General features: G+C 33.1%; 3 protein-coding genes across 5 annotated transcripts in view; 2 read left to right on the top strand and 1 right to left on the bottom strand.

Annotated features, from left to right (window-relative positions):
• Positions 1-138: 138 nt before the first annotated feature.
• On the top strand, positions 139-841 carry NP15.6 (NADH dehydrogenase [ubiquinone] 1 beta subcomplex subunit NP15.6). Its single transcript, XM_088264778.1, has one exon. The coding sequence runs from the start codon at positions 162-164 to the stop codon at positions 615-617; it is 456 nt and encodes a 151-aa protein (XP_088120904.1). The 5' UTR covers positions 139-161; the 3' UTR covers positions 618-841.
• A 1,024-nt stretch (positions 842-1,865) lies between these two features.
• On the bottom strand, positions 1,866-6,210 carry Grasp65 (Golgi reassembly-stacking protein 2). The gene is made up of 5 exons (XM_088264777.1): positions 6,041-6,210; positions 5,672-5,956; positions 5,105-5,413; positions 3,924-4,206; positions 1,866-3,224 (listed from the first exon to the last, which is right to left on the bottom strand). Exons 1-5 carry the CDS (start codon positions 6,101-6,103, stop codon positions 2,869-2,871), a joined length of 1,296 nt encoding a protein of 431 aa, XP_088120903.1. The 5' UTR covers positions 6,104-6,210; the 3' UTR covers positions 1,866-2,868.
• A 949-nt stretch (positions 6,211-7,159) lies between these two features.
• The window catches only part of LOC148306559 (leukocyte surface antigen CD53-like), a 234,979-nt gene continuing 223,725 nt past the window's right edge, over positions 7,160-18,413 (top strand). The window contains exons 1-5 of one of the 3 annotated variants that reach the window (XM_088264801.1): positions 7,160-7,250; positions 7,526-7,727; positions 8,501-8,689; positions 10,004-10,180; positions 10,895-11,116. In XM_088264801.1, the coding sequence (XP_088120927.1) occupies positions 7,668-7,727; positions 8,501-8,689; positions 10,004-10,180; positions 10,895-11,116 (648 nt within the window). In that variant the 5' untranslated portion in view covers positions 7,160-7,250; positions 7,526-7,667. Of the gene's footprint in view, positions 7,442-7,525; positions 7,728-8,500; positions 8,690-10,003; positions 10,181-10,894; positions 11,117-18,413 lie in introns of all 3 variants that reach the window. The other 2 variants (XM_088264803.1, XM_088264802.1) reach the window with 2 other exon arrangements.

The following is an 18,413-nucleotide window of genomic DNA, read 5'->3' as shown; positions in this document are numbered from 1 at the left end:
TCAAAGTTTATAATCTTTGTTACCCGCACCGATGCTGAATGTATGAGCGAGTATTGCCATATTCGAATTTTATTTCCCCCTATATTTATGAACCGTGTCCATATACAAACCTTTTTAACATTATGGATTATGCAACATTTCCATTGTCTATAGATTTAGAAATGGCTGCTCTTGTCAGAAATTCCCTGCTCCTGCAGCTGAGGAAAGGAATTCATCGTTTTCCACGGGATGTGCGCTTGATATCTACATCTAAAAAAAATAGTGAAACGGCCGCCGTGTCTCAAACGACCACTACAGAATCTGTCCACGATTTCGCGAAGCCTGACCCAAAAAATTGGGTTAGTTATGGCTTCGATTATGAAAACAAGGAAGACGATAGTAATTATCATCACGCTTCCTTCTTCTTTTCAATAACATTATGTATGGTTTTCGGCGGATTTTTCTGGACCTATATGCCCGAATTCAATTTGAAGGATTGGTCAACTCGTGAAGCCTTTCTGGAAATTCGACGTCGTGAATCTTTAGGATTACCCCATATCGATAAAAACTACATAGACCCGGCTACCGTAGTTTTACCCTCCGAAGAAGAATTAGGAGATACCGAAATTATAATTTAAAGTGTTAGTGCATTTCACTAAAGCGTAGGAATAAAATGTACATATTATGCAGTTTTGTAAGTTAATTGTGAAGCAAAAGTTTTAGAGATTTCTCTATTCCAGGTTCATTGCATATGCCGGAAACATCATGTACACCTGGCATTATTTAGGTGCATTTTTGTGATTTTCAATTTGCTAAACTATTGTTTCATTGATTCTGTAATTAAATATATTTATCAAATTGCTATTTTTTTTTTCAAAATATATCCCATCCTAAAAACATGATTACCTGGAGATCTATCTAAACCCCGTTGCATCTTAGCTTTGCTATTTTTTTTCAGCTATGGGGCGACTTTAGCAATGGGGTATCTCTATAAAGATATACATACATAGACAGCATATTTCTAAGTTCCTTAGACCACGACGGACTGACACTTTAAAGGAGTCAGGGTCAACTGACTGCTTCAAGCTGCCAGAAAAGGCTTACTGCAGTTTCTATACAAAAATCTCATTCTAGGTACACTCAATTGCAACTGTCAAATTATGACTGCGTAAAACGTCAGCATGTGCAGAGTGAGTTTTTTCATGTTGAAACTGCAAAATGCCCAGCTGTGACAGCTTGAAGTGGTTAACCCTAACGGCCTCAAGTTGTTGAATCTATTTCCGATCTAAGTCTTCAAGAAAAGAAGTACAGTTAAGATTATTGAGATAGCGCCTAGAACATTCCTGTAGGGTGAAAAACCATACAAAAAAAGAGAGATTATATTGGTCAATGTGATATTATTTATGATTCTTGGTACATATTACTTAGTTATCAACACTATTCAAATTATTTAAATTAAAAATTTAAGTCTGCATGTTTTAAATATCACCTTCCCTTCACGTTATAAGTAATTGAGTTGTCTCCACATCTATTTTATGAGATGCCCTATAAACCATCAAATGTGAATATGGAAGACCCATCAAAACTTCAGGATGTCGATTAAAAACCTTTTATTTATGAAGTGTAGAAAAATTTGACACTAGTTCCATCTGATAAAAAATAAACACCTATTTTTTTCCTGCAATATTGGCATTTTATAACTGGTTGTCGGTCCATATTGATAGTCGTTAACAAATAAACAGCCAGGAGTACAGTTATTTACATAATAAGAGTGTTATTTTGCATATGGAATCCTAGCTCAGATATAAGTATGCATTTAAAAAAAAAATTGTTTCTCGATCAGGTGATTAGGCAGTTGAAGGCAGAAATAATAAAACCAGATATTATGAATAAAGATATATTATATGTATTTGTTTACAAACTTATAATTGGCAAATGAATTAACGCTGTACAATAATTGAAAATATTAGTGCATTCAATAATTAGTAAAATATTTACGTTTAGGTAAAAATACGTCTTTAGACTATTACTGACCATTTGCTGAACAGATATTTATATGTTCATGGCTGTAGCTTGTAGTCTTAGGATGTTGCCAATTTTTTGGAGTAAATTCAAATAGTACATAACACATGTGTATTAGATAGTATTAATAAAACACAAAATCTAGTATTTTTGGTGAGGATCAATGTAATAGTTTAAATTAATGAAATAATAAGTTGCATCTTGTAAGTTTCTTATCTGGTCATTTTAATACAGATAAAAAGATTAAAATATTTTTGGTAGTAGATACTGTACTATTTTATTGTTCAAATATTGTTTCCGTTTTATTTTTAAAGGAGTATGAAAATAAATAATGTAAGCCAAATGTATAAATTATATATTTTTAAGAAAATCCATAATTGCCTAGAGCAAACCAATAAAGATGATACCAAACAGCCTTGGTAAACAAAACTTCTAAAATTATAATTTAAAAAAAAAAAATTCGTGTAAGTATAAACCTCGGAATGAAAACATGTTACATAAAGTAAGACAGCCAAAATTAATTAATATAGGTAAAGGGCACAATATTATTTGGTTAGTGTCAAGATCAATATGTACATATATTTAAGCTTAAAAGCGTAAATATAAATATCATAATTTTATTATGATGTGTTTGATTCCTCTTTCCTAATGAAATATCACACAAAATGCAGTTCCAAAAAATGACAGTTTTATGTAATTTTTAGATAAAATCTGAGATTTACTGTACTTCGTCAACAGATAGAATCAAATAAAATGCAGTACGCTATTGAATCATGCACCTAGAATATATTTACTAGTCCTATAAGGTAATATTATGGATGTCAACAATTAAAATTTATCTAACTTAGTGGTAGTTTATAAGGTATTTCACGATGGCATCTGTGGCTGGCTTGCAGTTTGAGAGTGGGGAAGTCCCTCCAGAGTAGTAGCCGGTAGCGATGCACTTACAGTGATTGGAGGCATACCCGGTAATGACAAAGAAGTTAGGACTGGTGTGTTGTAAGCCGGTTGAGAGACATATCCATCAGGCCCGGGCATGTTAATACCGTAACTTGTGTTTTGTGGAGGCTGAGTATAACTCGGCATCATTGGAATATATGGCTGCGGCTGATTCATAGGCAGTCCAGGTAAACTTGGCAACGGTGTAGGTCCTTGTACATTAGTTGAATAGACAGCGGTAGTAGACGGCATACTTCCTATACTTGAGACTGGTCCTTCTATGCCTGTGCAAACATTTATTTACATTAATTGTGTATAATTATCATACTTATAATATAAAATACATTATGTTATTTAAATTTTCCTTCGTTTGGCAGTTACTTTGAGGTAATTAATATCTATCCATTTTACATTTAACTTATCCTCGGTAAATACCACTTTTATTAGTTATTTACCAGGTATAAGTTGAAGTAGATGTACAATAGTTAGTATACCCGGTAACAAGTGACATATTCAAATTTAGAAACCGGGAAAAAAGAATCGTGCGGATGTCAAGTTCGATTTTTGAATCTGGAAAATTGCATGCAGTCTTGTTATGGTCTCAGTCGGTCGGTCAACTGTACCGACGTGGACACGTTACGAGTCCCAGGTGCAGTCAGTCTGCATTCCTTACCCGGGAGACGGCAATACCGACTTGCAGGTATACCTTATACCTTCCACGTGAGGTATTTTGCCGTTTCAATGGCGCTCTTTCGCTATTCACATTTTAGCAGAGGCTTCATCCTCGAATAGAAAATAAATATTCTGAAAACTTTTTTACCAAATTATGAAGGCAAGTCTCGCACTTAAAATTTTAGATTAAGGAATGAAATATATATTATACTAAATATATTATTGGATACAGATGGGGAAAGTAATGGAATTTAGAATGTAAAGAATAAAACGATCTATAGAAATATACTATGTCGTTACAAATAACTTACCACTGGGAAATGGTGGTTCAGCAGCTTGGAAGTTTGGCACACCAGATGGAATTTGTGGTTCTCGAGGAACCATTGGTACACCAGACAAGAATGGAGGAGGAGTATAAGTATTTTCAGCACCCGCATTCACGTTAGGGCCACTAGTAGTAGGATAACTATAGTTCTGATTAACAGAATACAACGGTACATTGGGAACACCGCCGCTAGTAGAGGGTGAAGATTCATTGATTTTCATGTCCCCAAAATGGCTGCTTAAATTTGGCACCTGGGGAACTTGACCATCCTGAAAATTTAAAGAAAATGAATATTAATCAGATATATTAATAATGCAATATTTAAACAAATTCTCATGTGACAATATATTTTTAAATGGCAACTATAGCAGCTTCTTTCCTGTGAAGTTGCAACCGAGATCCTGAGACAACCCTTTGGGAAGACGCAGCATATCACATTGTAAGGACTGTACTTATCTATTATGAATATAAGAATAAACATTGTACCTTAAAGAGGTATGTACAATGTTTAACCTGTTTCACTTACATACCATGGGTACACTGGCAAAAAACATTAACTCTAAAATCCCTGTTATTTAAAGCTTTTAGCCTGAATAAAATACCCGCTATTAAACTTAAAGTCAAATTTACTTTTCAAACCAAATATATATGACATTTCAAACTACTTACTGTATTTTGCCAGTTTATAGAACGATGAAAACTTTATAATATGTATCATTAAGTGAAAATTGCATATTTTCGAGTTTTTTTTTCTAAAAAAAAATCTAGAATTTTGTGTTTACCATATCATTATAAGAAATATTCTTTTGTACTAATTTTTGAAGATAATTAAATTAAAAAAAAAGTTACTACTTTGAGTTGTAAGATTACGAGAAATATAGCTCTACAATCTAAATAAATCAGGCGCTGAACATTAGATTTAAAAGCACTGACAGTTAATCTACATAAATGAGAAAGCATGTTCACCATATATTTCATTTAAGTTTTAATATTGTCAGATATTTTTTTCTCTTTTTTTCCTTACTGTCATCTAAAGTCAATATAAGGTACAAAGTGTCAGCTTTCGGTGGCCGACAAGGCACAACTGAAATGCCTTGGGTCAACCATTGGTGGCTGACATTGGCAGTGTTAAATTAACATAATTTATTTAAAATATTCTATACATACTGCCTGTCTAACTGGTGTTTGAGCGGGATGCTCTGGGAGACTACGAACAGGTATTCTATGGAGATATCCATATCCGATACCACACCCCAAACTGCCATCTCCACCCCACGCATTGTTGGGTGTAATAACCACTTCTCTACAAGTGTCATCCATGGTGTTGTAAACATAAAGTTTTAGTGGTCGTCCTTCGTGAGCTTCTATTAAAGTAAATAAGTCTTCGCTTTCATGAAGGATGGAGTCGGCTCCAATGATATAGTCGGTAAATGGCTTCAGCCCTGCCATTTCAGCGGGTGACGATGGATGCACCTCCTAAAATATAATTTAAATGGTTAGCTTGAAGCAAAAATGATTCAAGTATAATTATCTTTCAAAACTGATTTTTTTTTACTAATTAATACACTGAGTGTAAACTAGAAGTACATTGGTATATGGAAAAAAGGAGTTATACAGAATTTGTAGGTAAATTAAGTAGGTATAGAGTAAAGAAAAACTGTAATAACTGAGCAGCCAAATGGACATTTCCTTTCACATTAATTAGTGGTAGTAAGTAAAACAGAGTAAAATTACCAGAATATGCCAAACATTTTCATTGGCTCCCTCGAAGGAACAGAATCGAATACTGACCCCGAGATGTCCCTGACCACCCCAAGATGTACTGGGAGTGATATTTACTTCTCTAACCACTTGAGTTTTGCTACTGTACACTGACATTTTAATATTTTTGTCAATACCATTTTTTAATAATTCTTTGAGTGTATCATTATCTTGATCTAATCTAGTGTTTTCTATAGCAACTATAAAATCAAAAAAGGCTTCTAACCCGGCTTTTTGACCGGGTGACCCATCTTGAACCTGTAACAAAAAAATAAATTAAATCTTCCAAATTAAATTTAAGGTTAATGATGATCGAAACTACGATTTGTATTCAAATATTACCCTTAAAACATGATAGCCTTCTGATCCTCCGCCCGGTATTTCCGCGCTTTGGGAGGAACCCATTTCGATTCTAAATTCAGGTCAAAACACAAATACACGGCAAATGTTTTATGTTTGACAGATAAAATTACGTGGCATGATACACGCCATCTACAATATTTGTTGATAATAATATACGCTAATAAGTGAGTAATTACGTAGCCAGTACCACAAATTTTCAAAGCATTTATAAGAACATACAAATTGCTTCGAAATGATAATCGGAATCATTCAATTGCATATGAGCTATTTGGCGCAGTTATATATTAAAAAACCGTCATTTATAGTAATTATAAAACATATTTAAGTAATCTAAAGATAACAACATGATTTGCAATTCTGACAAGCAATGATTATTTTTTACTACTTTCAGGGGTGATTTTGGCATTCAATATTTGTAAAATAATAAATTTACCACATTTATAGATCTAATAAGTGGATTTCGCCAGCCTAAATTCAATTACAAAGGCATTTAAATTTAAGCGCTGTATTCATATAATGATATGTCTTGCACCCCCTTGCTTTATTCATTGAAGTTAATTGTTTCAGAAAACGATTATTAAAAAACTTGTGCCCTACTCATCATGACGTTTGGAATCGAAAGTAGAGCGGAGACCGTTGCAACAAAAAACGCGCTTAGAGTGTCAGAAATGAAGACTCTAAGAAGCATAACAGGCAAGAGTCTTCGAGATAAAATAAGAAACGCCAGGATCAGGGAAATAAGACCGAAGATGTCGTTAGGTGGGGTAGGCAACGAAGGAGACAATGGTATGCACATGTGAGGAGAACGGAACCATCCAGACTCCCCCACATCGCACTGTAGGGCCAATCCCATGGTAGACGACTCCCGGGCAGACCACCAAAGAGATGGGTCGATAGCTGGGAATCGACATCGCAGGAGGCTAATCCCTCTTAAAAAATAGGCCACAAGGCTTACAAGATGAAGAAGAAGAAGAAGATTATTTAAAAAAAGGTTACCCACGTCATCCTTTAGGATATAACAAGTAGGTACCTGATCCCTTATAAATGTCTTTTCGAATACTTTAGTTTTTGTCTTTGGACTACCTTAGATAAAATTGTGAGTTTTGGTTGTTATTCAAATCAAAATAATCTTTGACTTTTGACTCCAGTCAAATGTCAAATTTCATAATATCTTTTCTTTGTGGTGTTTGTAAGTTTATTTTCATTATTTTGAAAAGTATTGTAGTTATTAAAACATTGATACTGGCCATATTTGCGGACACTTATATCCTAATCTTTTATTTAATGTTAATGAATAAAACATTAATTATATTTTGATATTTTTATTGGCTTATTCAAATACACCATTGTATTTTATTATGGGAAATTGAGTTATGTTAAGTATGTACAGTAATACATGACATGCTTATTTCTACCTCTAGTATTATAGGGAACATAATCTTATGATTTGTAAATACTTTCCAGATATGGCAGACAGATAATACTTCAAAAGATAAGAAGACCTTAGCTACATTATGAATGGAGTACAATATTAATGTGTTAAAATTGTAGGCGTAAAGGCAGATTCAGAAGCTAATCAACTGACAAAACATATAAAACTATCAAGATGCCTCTTTCGATAAAAGCATTAAAATATCTGGTTATTGTATACAACATAATATTTGCTGTAAGTAATGCATCTGTATTTTTTATTGGTTAAAAGTTAAGTATTTTTTCGATACGCTGTAAATATATTATTATTTAGCATCAAAAGGTTTTTTTTTTATCTTTCGTTTCCCTGTCATATTAGAGTACTCAGTTTGTTTTATATATTTTTAAAACAGTTTAAGAAAAGTACAAAATACTCCATTCTCTCTTTAATGTTTTGCAACAATAGTTTAATTTAAAATTATATAAGTTAATAATTATTTTTTTAAAAGTTTTTATATATTTTATAAAACTTCTTGTACATTTTGTATGTACATAGGCGTACTTATTGCTTTGAAGAAGAAGAATCAATCTTCCAATAATGTCTTACAACAGACTGTAGAGAGTCTAAAACATAGGAAGTAGGATTAGGTAAGGAATCGGGGTTATTAGTTATTATAGTGAATAATTGTTGGGTAATATATCCAAAATTAAACAAGGTTTATTGGATTTGAATTCTACATTTATTTATGTATATGTCAATACTTGACGCGTTTCGTCTTATTAAGACATTATCAAACACGTGTTGTTTGATAATGTCTTAATAAGACGAAAGGCATCACGTATTAACATATACATAAATAAATGTAGAATTCAAATCCAATAAACCTTGTTTAATTTTGGATATATTACCCAACAATTCAATATGGAATTCTACCAACTGTCTGCAGTTACAATAAATAATAAATAATGATTTGTCAGATTGTTTAAGAATAATAATTTCACAATTTGTAAATCTTATAATTTTTTTAGGTTTCTGGATTTGCGGTTTTCATTCTCAACTGTATATTTTTGTACCAGTTGTTGCGCTACAACCAATTTGTCAGTATAAATTTGACTGCCCCAGCGATCACATTGATCATAATTGGACTTCTGTCATGTTTTGTTGCATGGGTCGGTTGGAGAGCTGCCTTTACATTGCATCGATTCCACGTTATCATTGTAAGTCAACATTACACAAAACTCCCCTATAACAATGAGATAGGTACCGTGTTATCGTAGGGAACACTATAAGGGGTTAATGTTTTAAATTGTATTTTACATTTTAACCAGCAGAAACAACTGAAATGAGTCATTTAAAATTAAAATATAATTTAAAAACATTGACTCCTTGTAATGTTCCCTCCCATAATGCGGTACCTAATTCAACTGTGTTTACTGTATTTATACACATTCTGTTATACCCAGTGCCATAATCGAAGGTGCCGTATATACTCTCTGGTTAAATCAAAATATTCTACCATCAGACATAAAATATTAACCCTTTTTAGTAAATATTATTGCAATCTCCTGAAATAGCATGACAATTTTGATAATGACGGCAGATGTTTATAAAATGTTGTATTTATGGCTGTCAACTTAGTATGTATTTAAAAAAAATACAATTTACCTGTCTAGGATTGAGTTTAAAAAAAATTACTATAATTTATATTTGGAGCACTAACTTTGTGATTTTCCATTTTGCAATTAAAATGTAACTTTGTTTATAGTGATTTTAAAACAAAGTTACATTTTAATTATAATTAAAAAATTCTTCTTTATAATTTATATCATAGTCGATGCTATAAGCAACATATTTTCTTGAATAAAAAAAAACATTTACACCAGTAAACATGATTTATCGCAACATTGGCAATATTAATATAAAGCTTTTTTTAAACATGTTTTGATATAAATCACATCATAAATCATGTTTTGTGTTGGCCGTATATATACGACCATACTCCTGGAAAGGTTAAGTCTAATTTACCCCACATGTGTGTTTATTTAACCTTTTTTGTAATAACATTCATTATTAATGGCCATAACTGTACTCGAGAGTATACATATTTATACGCCCTATACCTATGCGTTCGCCTCCGTAGTGTAATGGTCAGCACGCTCGGCTACCGCTCTGGAGGTCTTGGGTTCGATTCCCAGGGGGGGGTAAAATAAATATAAGTGATTTTTTCACTGTAATATTTATTTAATATTACCCTGGACTGGTACCTGAAGCGGAGGGCTGATCACCTTTCCTTCATGTGTATACGATCAAGATAACACTGCATTCATATGAAGCAGTGCCCTATGCACCATTTGGTGCGGATAAGGGTTTTTATTATTTTATTTATTATACCTATGCTATAATATTCACAACACCAATAGTGCTTTATTGGCAGTTTTAATTTTTAAAAATTGTAGGGTAGGGTAAAATAGATCACATTACATTGACATTTATAAATGAGCAATTATTATTAAAACAATGTTTTTTTACAGTTTGGCTTATTACTACTCATGGTGGTTGTGATACAACTGGGTTGCAGCATTTGGGCTTTGGTTGTTTGGGATAATTTAAAAGATGAAGTAACGTCAGCTGTGGATTTAGATTTTTTGGCAGCCACTGACCGGAAACAGGAATCTGCCATTAAGAGATGGGTCCATCTACAGACTGAGGTAATCTGGGTTCATTAGGCTATTGCAAATACTATTTGTTACATTTAATTAATAAATAAGGAATAAAATATGTATCAACTTAAAACATTTTGATTTTTCCATTTTAATGTTCTAAATAGAAATAGTGGTGCAAATAAAATATAACTCTTTTCCTTTAAGACTATTGATGCCTTGGTGCATAAACATATACTGGCAAAAAAAATCAACTCGAAAAAATGCAGTTTAGTCAACATTCTATAAACTGGCAAAATACACTAAGTAGTTTGAAATGTCATATTTATGTGGTTTTAAAAGTAATTCAACTTTAAGTTTTAATAGAAAGTATTTTATTCTGGCGAACAGCTATAAATAACTGGGATTTTAGATTTAACGTCTTTTGCCAGTATACCCACGATATGAACCTGAGAATTACAACCTACTAACCAAAAACAAAAAAAAAAGCCTTAGGTGTTATGGAGCATATAATTTTTCATGAAAAAATATAATTTCGAGTATAAAACCTGCGCACAGCAAAATGTAAACTTGTTGGGTAATATGTATATCCAAAATTAAACAAGGTTTATTGGATTGAATTCTACATTTATTTATGTATATGTTAATATGTGACGCGTTTTGTCTTATTCTATTATTTCTTAACAATTCAATGTGGAATTCTACCAACTGTCTGCAGTTACAATTAAAAATGTAAACTTATTAGACTTTTTTTTGTTGTAGATGAAGTGTTGTGGTGTTGGTGGCATCAGTGATTATCGCTCCACAGCCTTTGTGCCTCTGGCATGTTGCTCCGGGGGTGAGCAAGTTGTTGACGGCGTGGCGCAACCCTTAGGAGATTGCGGCACCATGTTCCAGCGAGGATGTCTCACTCCCATTATGCAGATGGTGAAGGATATATTACTAAACGTTTGTCTGACTGCCTTGGGAGCTGGGTTACTACAGGTGAGTGAGTCTCAAATTGAATCGTATAATTTTTTAATCAAGTAGTCATATCGTCATTCCCAAGTATACTGAAATACAACCCCTGTGATCATTAACAAATATGTATGTATTTTTATATAAGTGTGCTTCAAATGAATATATGTGAGTTATTGAGTGCATTTCATTATATGTATGTGTACAACACATTGCACGGCTGATAACAAGCACTGAAAATGTTTACGCAATACTCTTTATGAAATATTACCTTGCATATTAAGTATATAGTAACATAGTTTAATTTCACTTTTAATTTTCACTTGTTTTTCTTACTTCATTACTTTCAATTGTTATTACCCTTTTTTACAACCATATTTCTATTCTTTATATGTGTGTTTAACCTGCACCTTTATTGTTTCTGTAAGCTTGTTGTGTTCTCGTCTAATTGATGAAAAACATCAAAACTATTTGTATTGCACTGTATTTCGTTTATTGTAATATGTGTTTCATTGTTTGTAAACCATAAATATACATGAGATATAATGCACTATATAAATACTTTTATGTTATTTAATTACATATTGATATCTACCATCCTTCTTAAATGAATGAATCAAAATATTTATAAATAAAAACAAAAAAAACATTTTCACAATGGCAATATGCTTATTACGACCAAAGTGATCAGACATTTTTAAGAAAGTACTAAAAATCAATTTAAACTTAGGAGATTTATATGTTTGTATAGATTTTATGCATTATTTTAAAATAGCTATGATTTCATCTCGAGCACGGTAGATTAATACGCTAACCATTACACCACGGAGACGGAGATAAATATAAGTGATTTTTTCACTCTAATATTTAATGAATATTCCTAGACTGGTAACTGAAGCGGAGGGGTGATCACCTCTACTTAATATGTTAACAATCAAGATAACACTGCGTTTATATGATGCAGTAGAATTGGGTTCGAATAAGGGTTAGAGAGATAATGTATTAAATCATATATACAATAACATACAATATTGATGAAAAGGTTATATGAGAAATGATATTCTCCGCATTTTGCTTATGATCTGTTTTCTTTTTATCACTGTATGCTTTTCCCTAATCCTCGTGGTGGATTATCACGGCATTAGATAATGAAGTGTTGCAATGGTTGTAAATTATTTATACAGTAAGGCAAGGTTATTAATTCTGCGCTTTTAAATACTGTCATAGAAACATTTTAGGTAATTTCAAGGATTATCGTTCCATCTTAATACATTTCCGACAGTTATTAATCGGACACTTTTTTTAAATATCCGTTTAGAACCTCATTTTATTACGTTCTTGTGCCAAACAGATTACAAATAAACATCCACCAACTTTTTTTTGTGCTCTATTGCAGAGTTGTCAAACTCAAAAGGCACCGAGGGCCCCATAAGGTATTTTGGGTACGCCAGCGGGCCACATCAAAAAACTTAAAAATTGAATTTTTTTAAAATTTAACTTTAAGTGAATAATTTATTTTCAAAGACTGTCAGATGAGGTACAGTAGATCCAACTTAATGATTTTGTAAAAGCATGTCATATGTTCCCGTGCGAAAAAATTATTTAATGAAGAATTAAAATTAATGAAAAATATAACTGCGGATATCCGCGGGCCGCAAAATAAATACCCGCGGGCCGCAAGTTTGACTGCTTGCTCTATTGTATTGAATGAAACAGTTGTTACTATGCAGGTATGTTTGGATATTGTACCTGTGTATTTATATTACAGTATTCCAATTTGTAATACAGATGTATGTACATATTTTGAATGTGTAGAATTATAAATTTCATCAATATATATGGATAAGCACACTAAAAGAGAAGGAAACATCATATGTATTAGTTTGGCTGTGTGCGTATGCGTGTGTGTGTATGTGTTTTTCTTTTGCTGTTATTATAACATTTTTAAGGGTTCTTGTCTTCCCACAAACATATATTTTGTAATAAAGGCTTCAAATCGCAAGTAAAATAACAAGTAGTCAAATTGCTTTGAAGTGATGATGTTTTACAATAATTGCCGTCAATTATTTTATTGCAAATTTTTTGGAATAATTTTTCAGTGCATGCTGTGGACATTTTTGAAGGACCTAGCCCAACTAAATATAAACTGTCTTAATAATATAATATACTTATGTAGATATGGCACTAGGTTCTTGCGAATGTTGTTCTAATTTTTAGTCCTCATGGTTTTCAACTTCATTATTTAACTCATAGGCCTACTAAAACGCTATGCTATTTTTTTTTCATGGCTATTAGGTTGCTGAAAGCATATTTCTAGGGTATTATGTCGTGAAACTATTATACTATGGGCTATGTCGTAGTGATCGAAATGTAGACAATAAGTATGATAATTACACACCATTCGATGATATCAGTTTACTTGCTATACTACCCCGGTTACCCAAAAACAATTTTATCATACTTATTTTTTATGGTATTGTATTAAGTGTCATCGATTTGAAAATTTAACCATTTTCGTGCCACTCATCTGCACGTGATTTGTAAAAAAACTTGAACTTGTGTTGGTTTTCATATGCTTAACAATTCAGACAGAGGCATGCATTCCATATAGGCAGAAAAGCAGTGCCTACCCTAGATTACTCGCGTTTCATATAGAAACACGACTAGTGCATACTATGCCTTATCCTTACCCACAGACGCCACTGGACACAGAGTAGTACTTCACAATGATGAAGGGATTTGTTAATTTCCTAGTTCTAAGTGTCTGATAGCTTGCTTGAGTTAAGTATCTTTTTTTTTTGCGGCGGGGTATTTTTTTCAGAATGACGCCACAGGGAGCCAACGGCGCCAAGCTCCCTGGGAGTAGTGTGGGATTTCTATCCACTGAAATGAACCCCCTCCTCCCCTTCAGCTGCCTCCCCGGAATCCACTTTCATGCATTACTTCAGGGAGGCAGCTATGGTCCTAGACCTCATCTAGCGTCTCTGCACTGGTAATCTTCGCCGGACTCTTTCCTCTGCGTCCGCTTTGTCCAGCATGGATGGTACCATGGTGCTTGGCGACAGTTGTGTGTTTCCATGTTCATCCTTTAAGGATGTCCGCGCTTCATTCCACGCTGGGCAGTCGAAGGTCGTGTGGGCAGCGTCAGTGTCATTGTGAGTTAAGTATCTGACCGGCAATCACAGGACCCTGGTTCGAATCCAGGAGTGCAGCATTATTTTTTTTCTTCGATTAATTCATATTGTGAGGTTTTAATATATTTTTTTAACCAGCTCATATTTTGTCTAAATATTGCCATTCTTTTCATTCTAAGTTTTTGGAAATAACTAATTGTAAAGTCACTGTCAGCTACTATGTAGATATAACTGAAGAATTCTTGCCATTGATGATGTCAGAAACAACAATAACATCTAATAATTACTGTCCGATACAAAATGTAAAACAATGATAGGTGATCAACATGACATTTACATATATTAAAAATAATTGGATAAGTGACGCAACTTCAGGCAATCATCTCAACTTAGTACGGTACTGTGTAATGTGGTAGGCAGCGGCGAAGAACAAGGACGCTTCCATGGTAGTAAATGCAAAAATATTATTTAGGAAATCCCGACACAGGGTAGTTCCTAGCTCACTACGCAAATCTGGGAAATCGTAATTTTAGAAAAAATCCCGAAAAAAAAATCCGCGATTTATAAGTCTGTCGATTTTTTTTTATTTACCTAACGTCCAAGTGACTCTGAAATCTATCTACGGCTTATGCAACACCGTTTATCATGTCCCTACTCAGGCTTCAACTTTATAAGTTTCATAGCCTATGCCTACTTGTGAGTGGATTTACTCTTTATGTTTAAAGTTACTATGATTTCATGTAATTCGTGAGTGAAAATTCTAGGCAAAAACACTCGCGCACTTCTGTCGAAGTGATGCTTCGACTGTTTTATACTTTTTCGCGGGTTCTGCGAAAATGGCGGATTCTAGGCGCCATAGATAAACATCCGTAAGTTTCAGCATAAATGACACCTACACTTGATAAAATTTATCTATTTAGAATTTTTGTGACATAAAACTGAATTTTGACAAAACAAAAATATTAAAATCTGTACGACATTATTTAAGTTGCTATGAAAATTTTTCTCCAGATAAGTTTGTGTAACTGTAAGTATAAATGACAGCAAAATGTGCCCCTACTAATAAATATACTAATAAATATACATTATTTGCCATGTAATAGGAATCTCGATATAATTAGGTACATATAATATTTAATATTCCATAGATAAAGTTGTGTAAAGAGTGATCTCATTCCTTGCCAACGAAGCAGGAACCACCCTATGATGAGGACTTAGTGCTTACGCATTACGCAGGACTACGCGGTACGTGATTGTGGTAGCAGTTGACATAATGATTATTTTATTCCGAGAATGTAGGCAGATCCATAATGGGATTAGTATTATGCTCATCGCCAGCTTAACGTTTAAGCTTAGTTTGCCCGACTACGTTTGAACAAAGTTAAACCGATAGTTGTATAATACTATTTTGTCTAATGGCTACCATGGCCTTGAGTTGCGCGAATCGCAAACGATGTTATGAAAATGATTTCTAGTCTAATATAGGGGCAAGTAGTGATGTACGTGTGCCTGGTTTTGTCTATGGACACTACGCGTATCTTACGAACTATACAGCCAAAAAGAAAACTGAACTAACAGTTGTTTTTCTTCTTTAAAAATATTTTTTTGAATGTAAATTATTTTGTGTATTCATTTTTTTTCATATAGTTGAATTACGATGACAGTTGTATTTAAAAAAAAATAGCTTCCTTTCTATTAGCTTCTTAGTTTTTATTATCACGGTTCACTCGGAGTATATAAAATAGGCGTCCGAAAGCATATTGACCTTTGTCTACAGGTACATTCGACGATTCGGAAAAAAGCGTTTTTTTTTATAAACAAATACTTTACCGGATTTTAATAATCGGATTATTTACCAACTATTTACTTTCGATTATCTCCCCTTATATTTCACTAATTAATTAATATACACTTCGACAAACTTATATGAAGAATTGATTTTAATCATCCAAAAGTTTAAAGACCATGTGACATGTAGGATACAGTAATACTTTAACTAAATGAAATAATTTATAAGTAACTAAATTTTAAACATGATAAAATATATCATATAAAATATTAGTTCGAATTCTTGATGAAGAAAGCTGGATTAGCAAGTTGTTCTACCTATCGGAATTAAATACACTTAAATTGAAGTTTACTATTTTTTACAAGAGGTTAATTTACAATATTATTTTTCTCATAATATGGCTTTTCCGTTTAAAGCGATATTTACAAATTATTCTCAAACATCGACCGCCATTCTACCGACCGCAAGCAAAAATTGGCTTGGCAGCCGAGTGACTATGTTTTCTTTTGCTCGCTTGTTTTACGTTAAACCTATTCTCTATTTATATTTATACAAATAAGGTGTCTTGTATTTCTAGAAACGGTATATCTGTTTTCTTGGTTTTTAACTTCTAACAGTCCCGTAAAATATTGACCGAAGTCACAGAATACTTCGCGGTTTGGTTAATCGACCTGTCTCCATCTATTTTATTTATATTGGGTAATAAAATTAACTGTTCCATTAAATATAAGTGTCCTACATCTCCTTAGGAGAAAGTAATGTGAGATGATACATTAAGTAAACTGCTTTTTTCTTCCTCTCGCAGTGTCATCAAGCGAGGGTGTATTTTATATAATTATTTTTCTTTGCTTTTATTTTTTTCCATCGTAAGAACGTGACATCCTAACTCACCAAATTAGAGTTCTCAACGCGTCCGATTTCTCAAGCCTTATTTAGTTACGTGCCGCCTCGAATTCGAGGGCTCGAAATAACTATGTGATATTACACTATAAATTCGAAGAATCAACAAACCTAAGTACATTTTTTTCAAATATGGCAACAATATATCTCATGAAATCGCCCACAAATATTTATTTATTTAAACTTCACGGATAGAAAAGAAATAAGTACATTGGCGGGCTTATTGCTAAAAAGCAATATCTTCCAACCAACCAAAAACAGACTAGTGATATTGGTCAAAACGTTTGATACCCATATATAGGTGTTTGCAATCAGAGGGTAGATAATGCTTGAACATAAAAAAACATAAATTACAAATTGATAATAACGAGGAAGGCAAAGGAAAAAGGGAGTTTAGGGAAGGAGGTAGAGGGAAAAACTAGGGGAGGAAGTTTGATAGACAGTTAGGAATCTAATAATATATAGTATTGACTATGACATGGATACATTAAAGATTATTAATTTTTATATTAAATATGGATATATTAAAGATTCTGTTTTTTTAGGATGTAATAATACGTAAAATATGTCAAGAAAGTCGTGTTTGGAACGGTAGCCAAACGTTATACCTAAATTGGAAGGGTGTTGATATTTTTAACGAAATGAAAACAACACCCAACAACAGTTGTTGTTTTTTTTAACGAAAAATAATCTGATTGCTCTTTTTGGGTTATTATGCCTTGATAGGTATGTTGAAAGTCTTGTTGATGTTTCGGCTACCATGTCGGGCCATCGTCGGGGCGATGCGTTACAGATTTTGTATTACATTCAACACACCACCATGTCATAGGAAAACGCAACCAGGATCTGAACGGGAATGAAAATGGAAATTATAAAAAAACATTATTCACAATTTTGTGAATAAAAATAACTTCAACCATAGTCGCATATGAAGTATTTTTTTTTACTCAGGTAAAGGTTTTTCAGAAAACCTTGTGTGTTTCAATTTCAATTTCAATTTTCAATTTATTCAACAAAAAAAATAATATATACCTAACAAACAATATTCAAGGCGTATATATTAAAAGTAAGCAAGAAGACTTAAAGGTGTAGAAGAATCCCGCTTCGGAAAACTCCTTCGGACATATGGAACAGATCAATATCCAATGTGATATTGTTCAACATAGCGGTAGCTCTTCCTACAGGCATAACCATCGGCAGGTTGGTCCTGTGTATAGGAATGTGAAACAATCTATGTCGACGCTGTCTTAGGTAACTATCGGGAACATACAGACCAATGTTCCGGATAATTTCAGGATTATCGATCATACCGCGCAACAATCGATAAAAATGCGTAATCAAATACACATTCCTTCTAGTCTCTAAACTATTGTAGCCAAGCATACCCTGGAGAAACTGGGTCGGGTAGAGCCAAGGATAATAGCCGTACTCTCTCATGTAGAAATACCTCAAAAACTTCTTTTGGACTTTCTCTACCATAAGAGAGTACTTAAGCTCGTGT

This window comes from Brachycentrus maculatus, unplaced genomic scaffold (assembly GCF_059751285.1).
Source record: "Brachycentrus maculatus isolate JH-2025_06_01 unplaced genomic scaffold, ASM5975128v1 h1tg000238l, whole genome shotgun sequence".
NCBI classification, from domain to species: domain Eukaryota; kingdom Metazoa; phylum Arthropoda; class Insecta; order Trichoptera; family Brachycentridae; genus Brachycentrus; species Brachycentrus maculatus.
The sequence above is the reverse complement of the archived record's forward strand: the minus strand, read 5'-3'. Positions and strand labels throughout refer to the sequence as shown.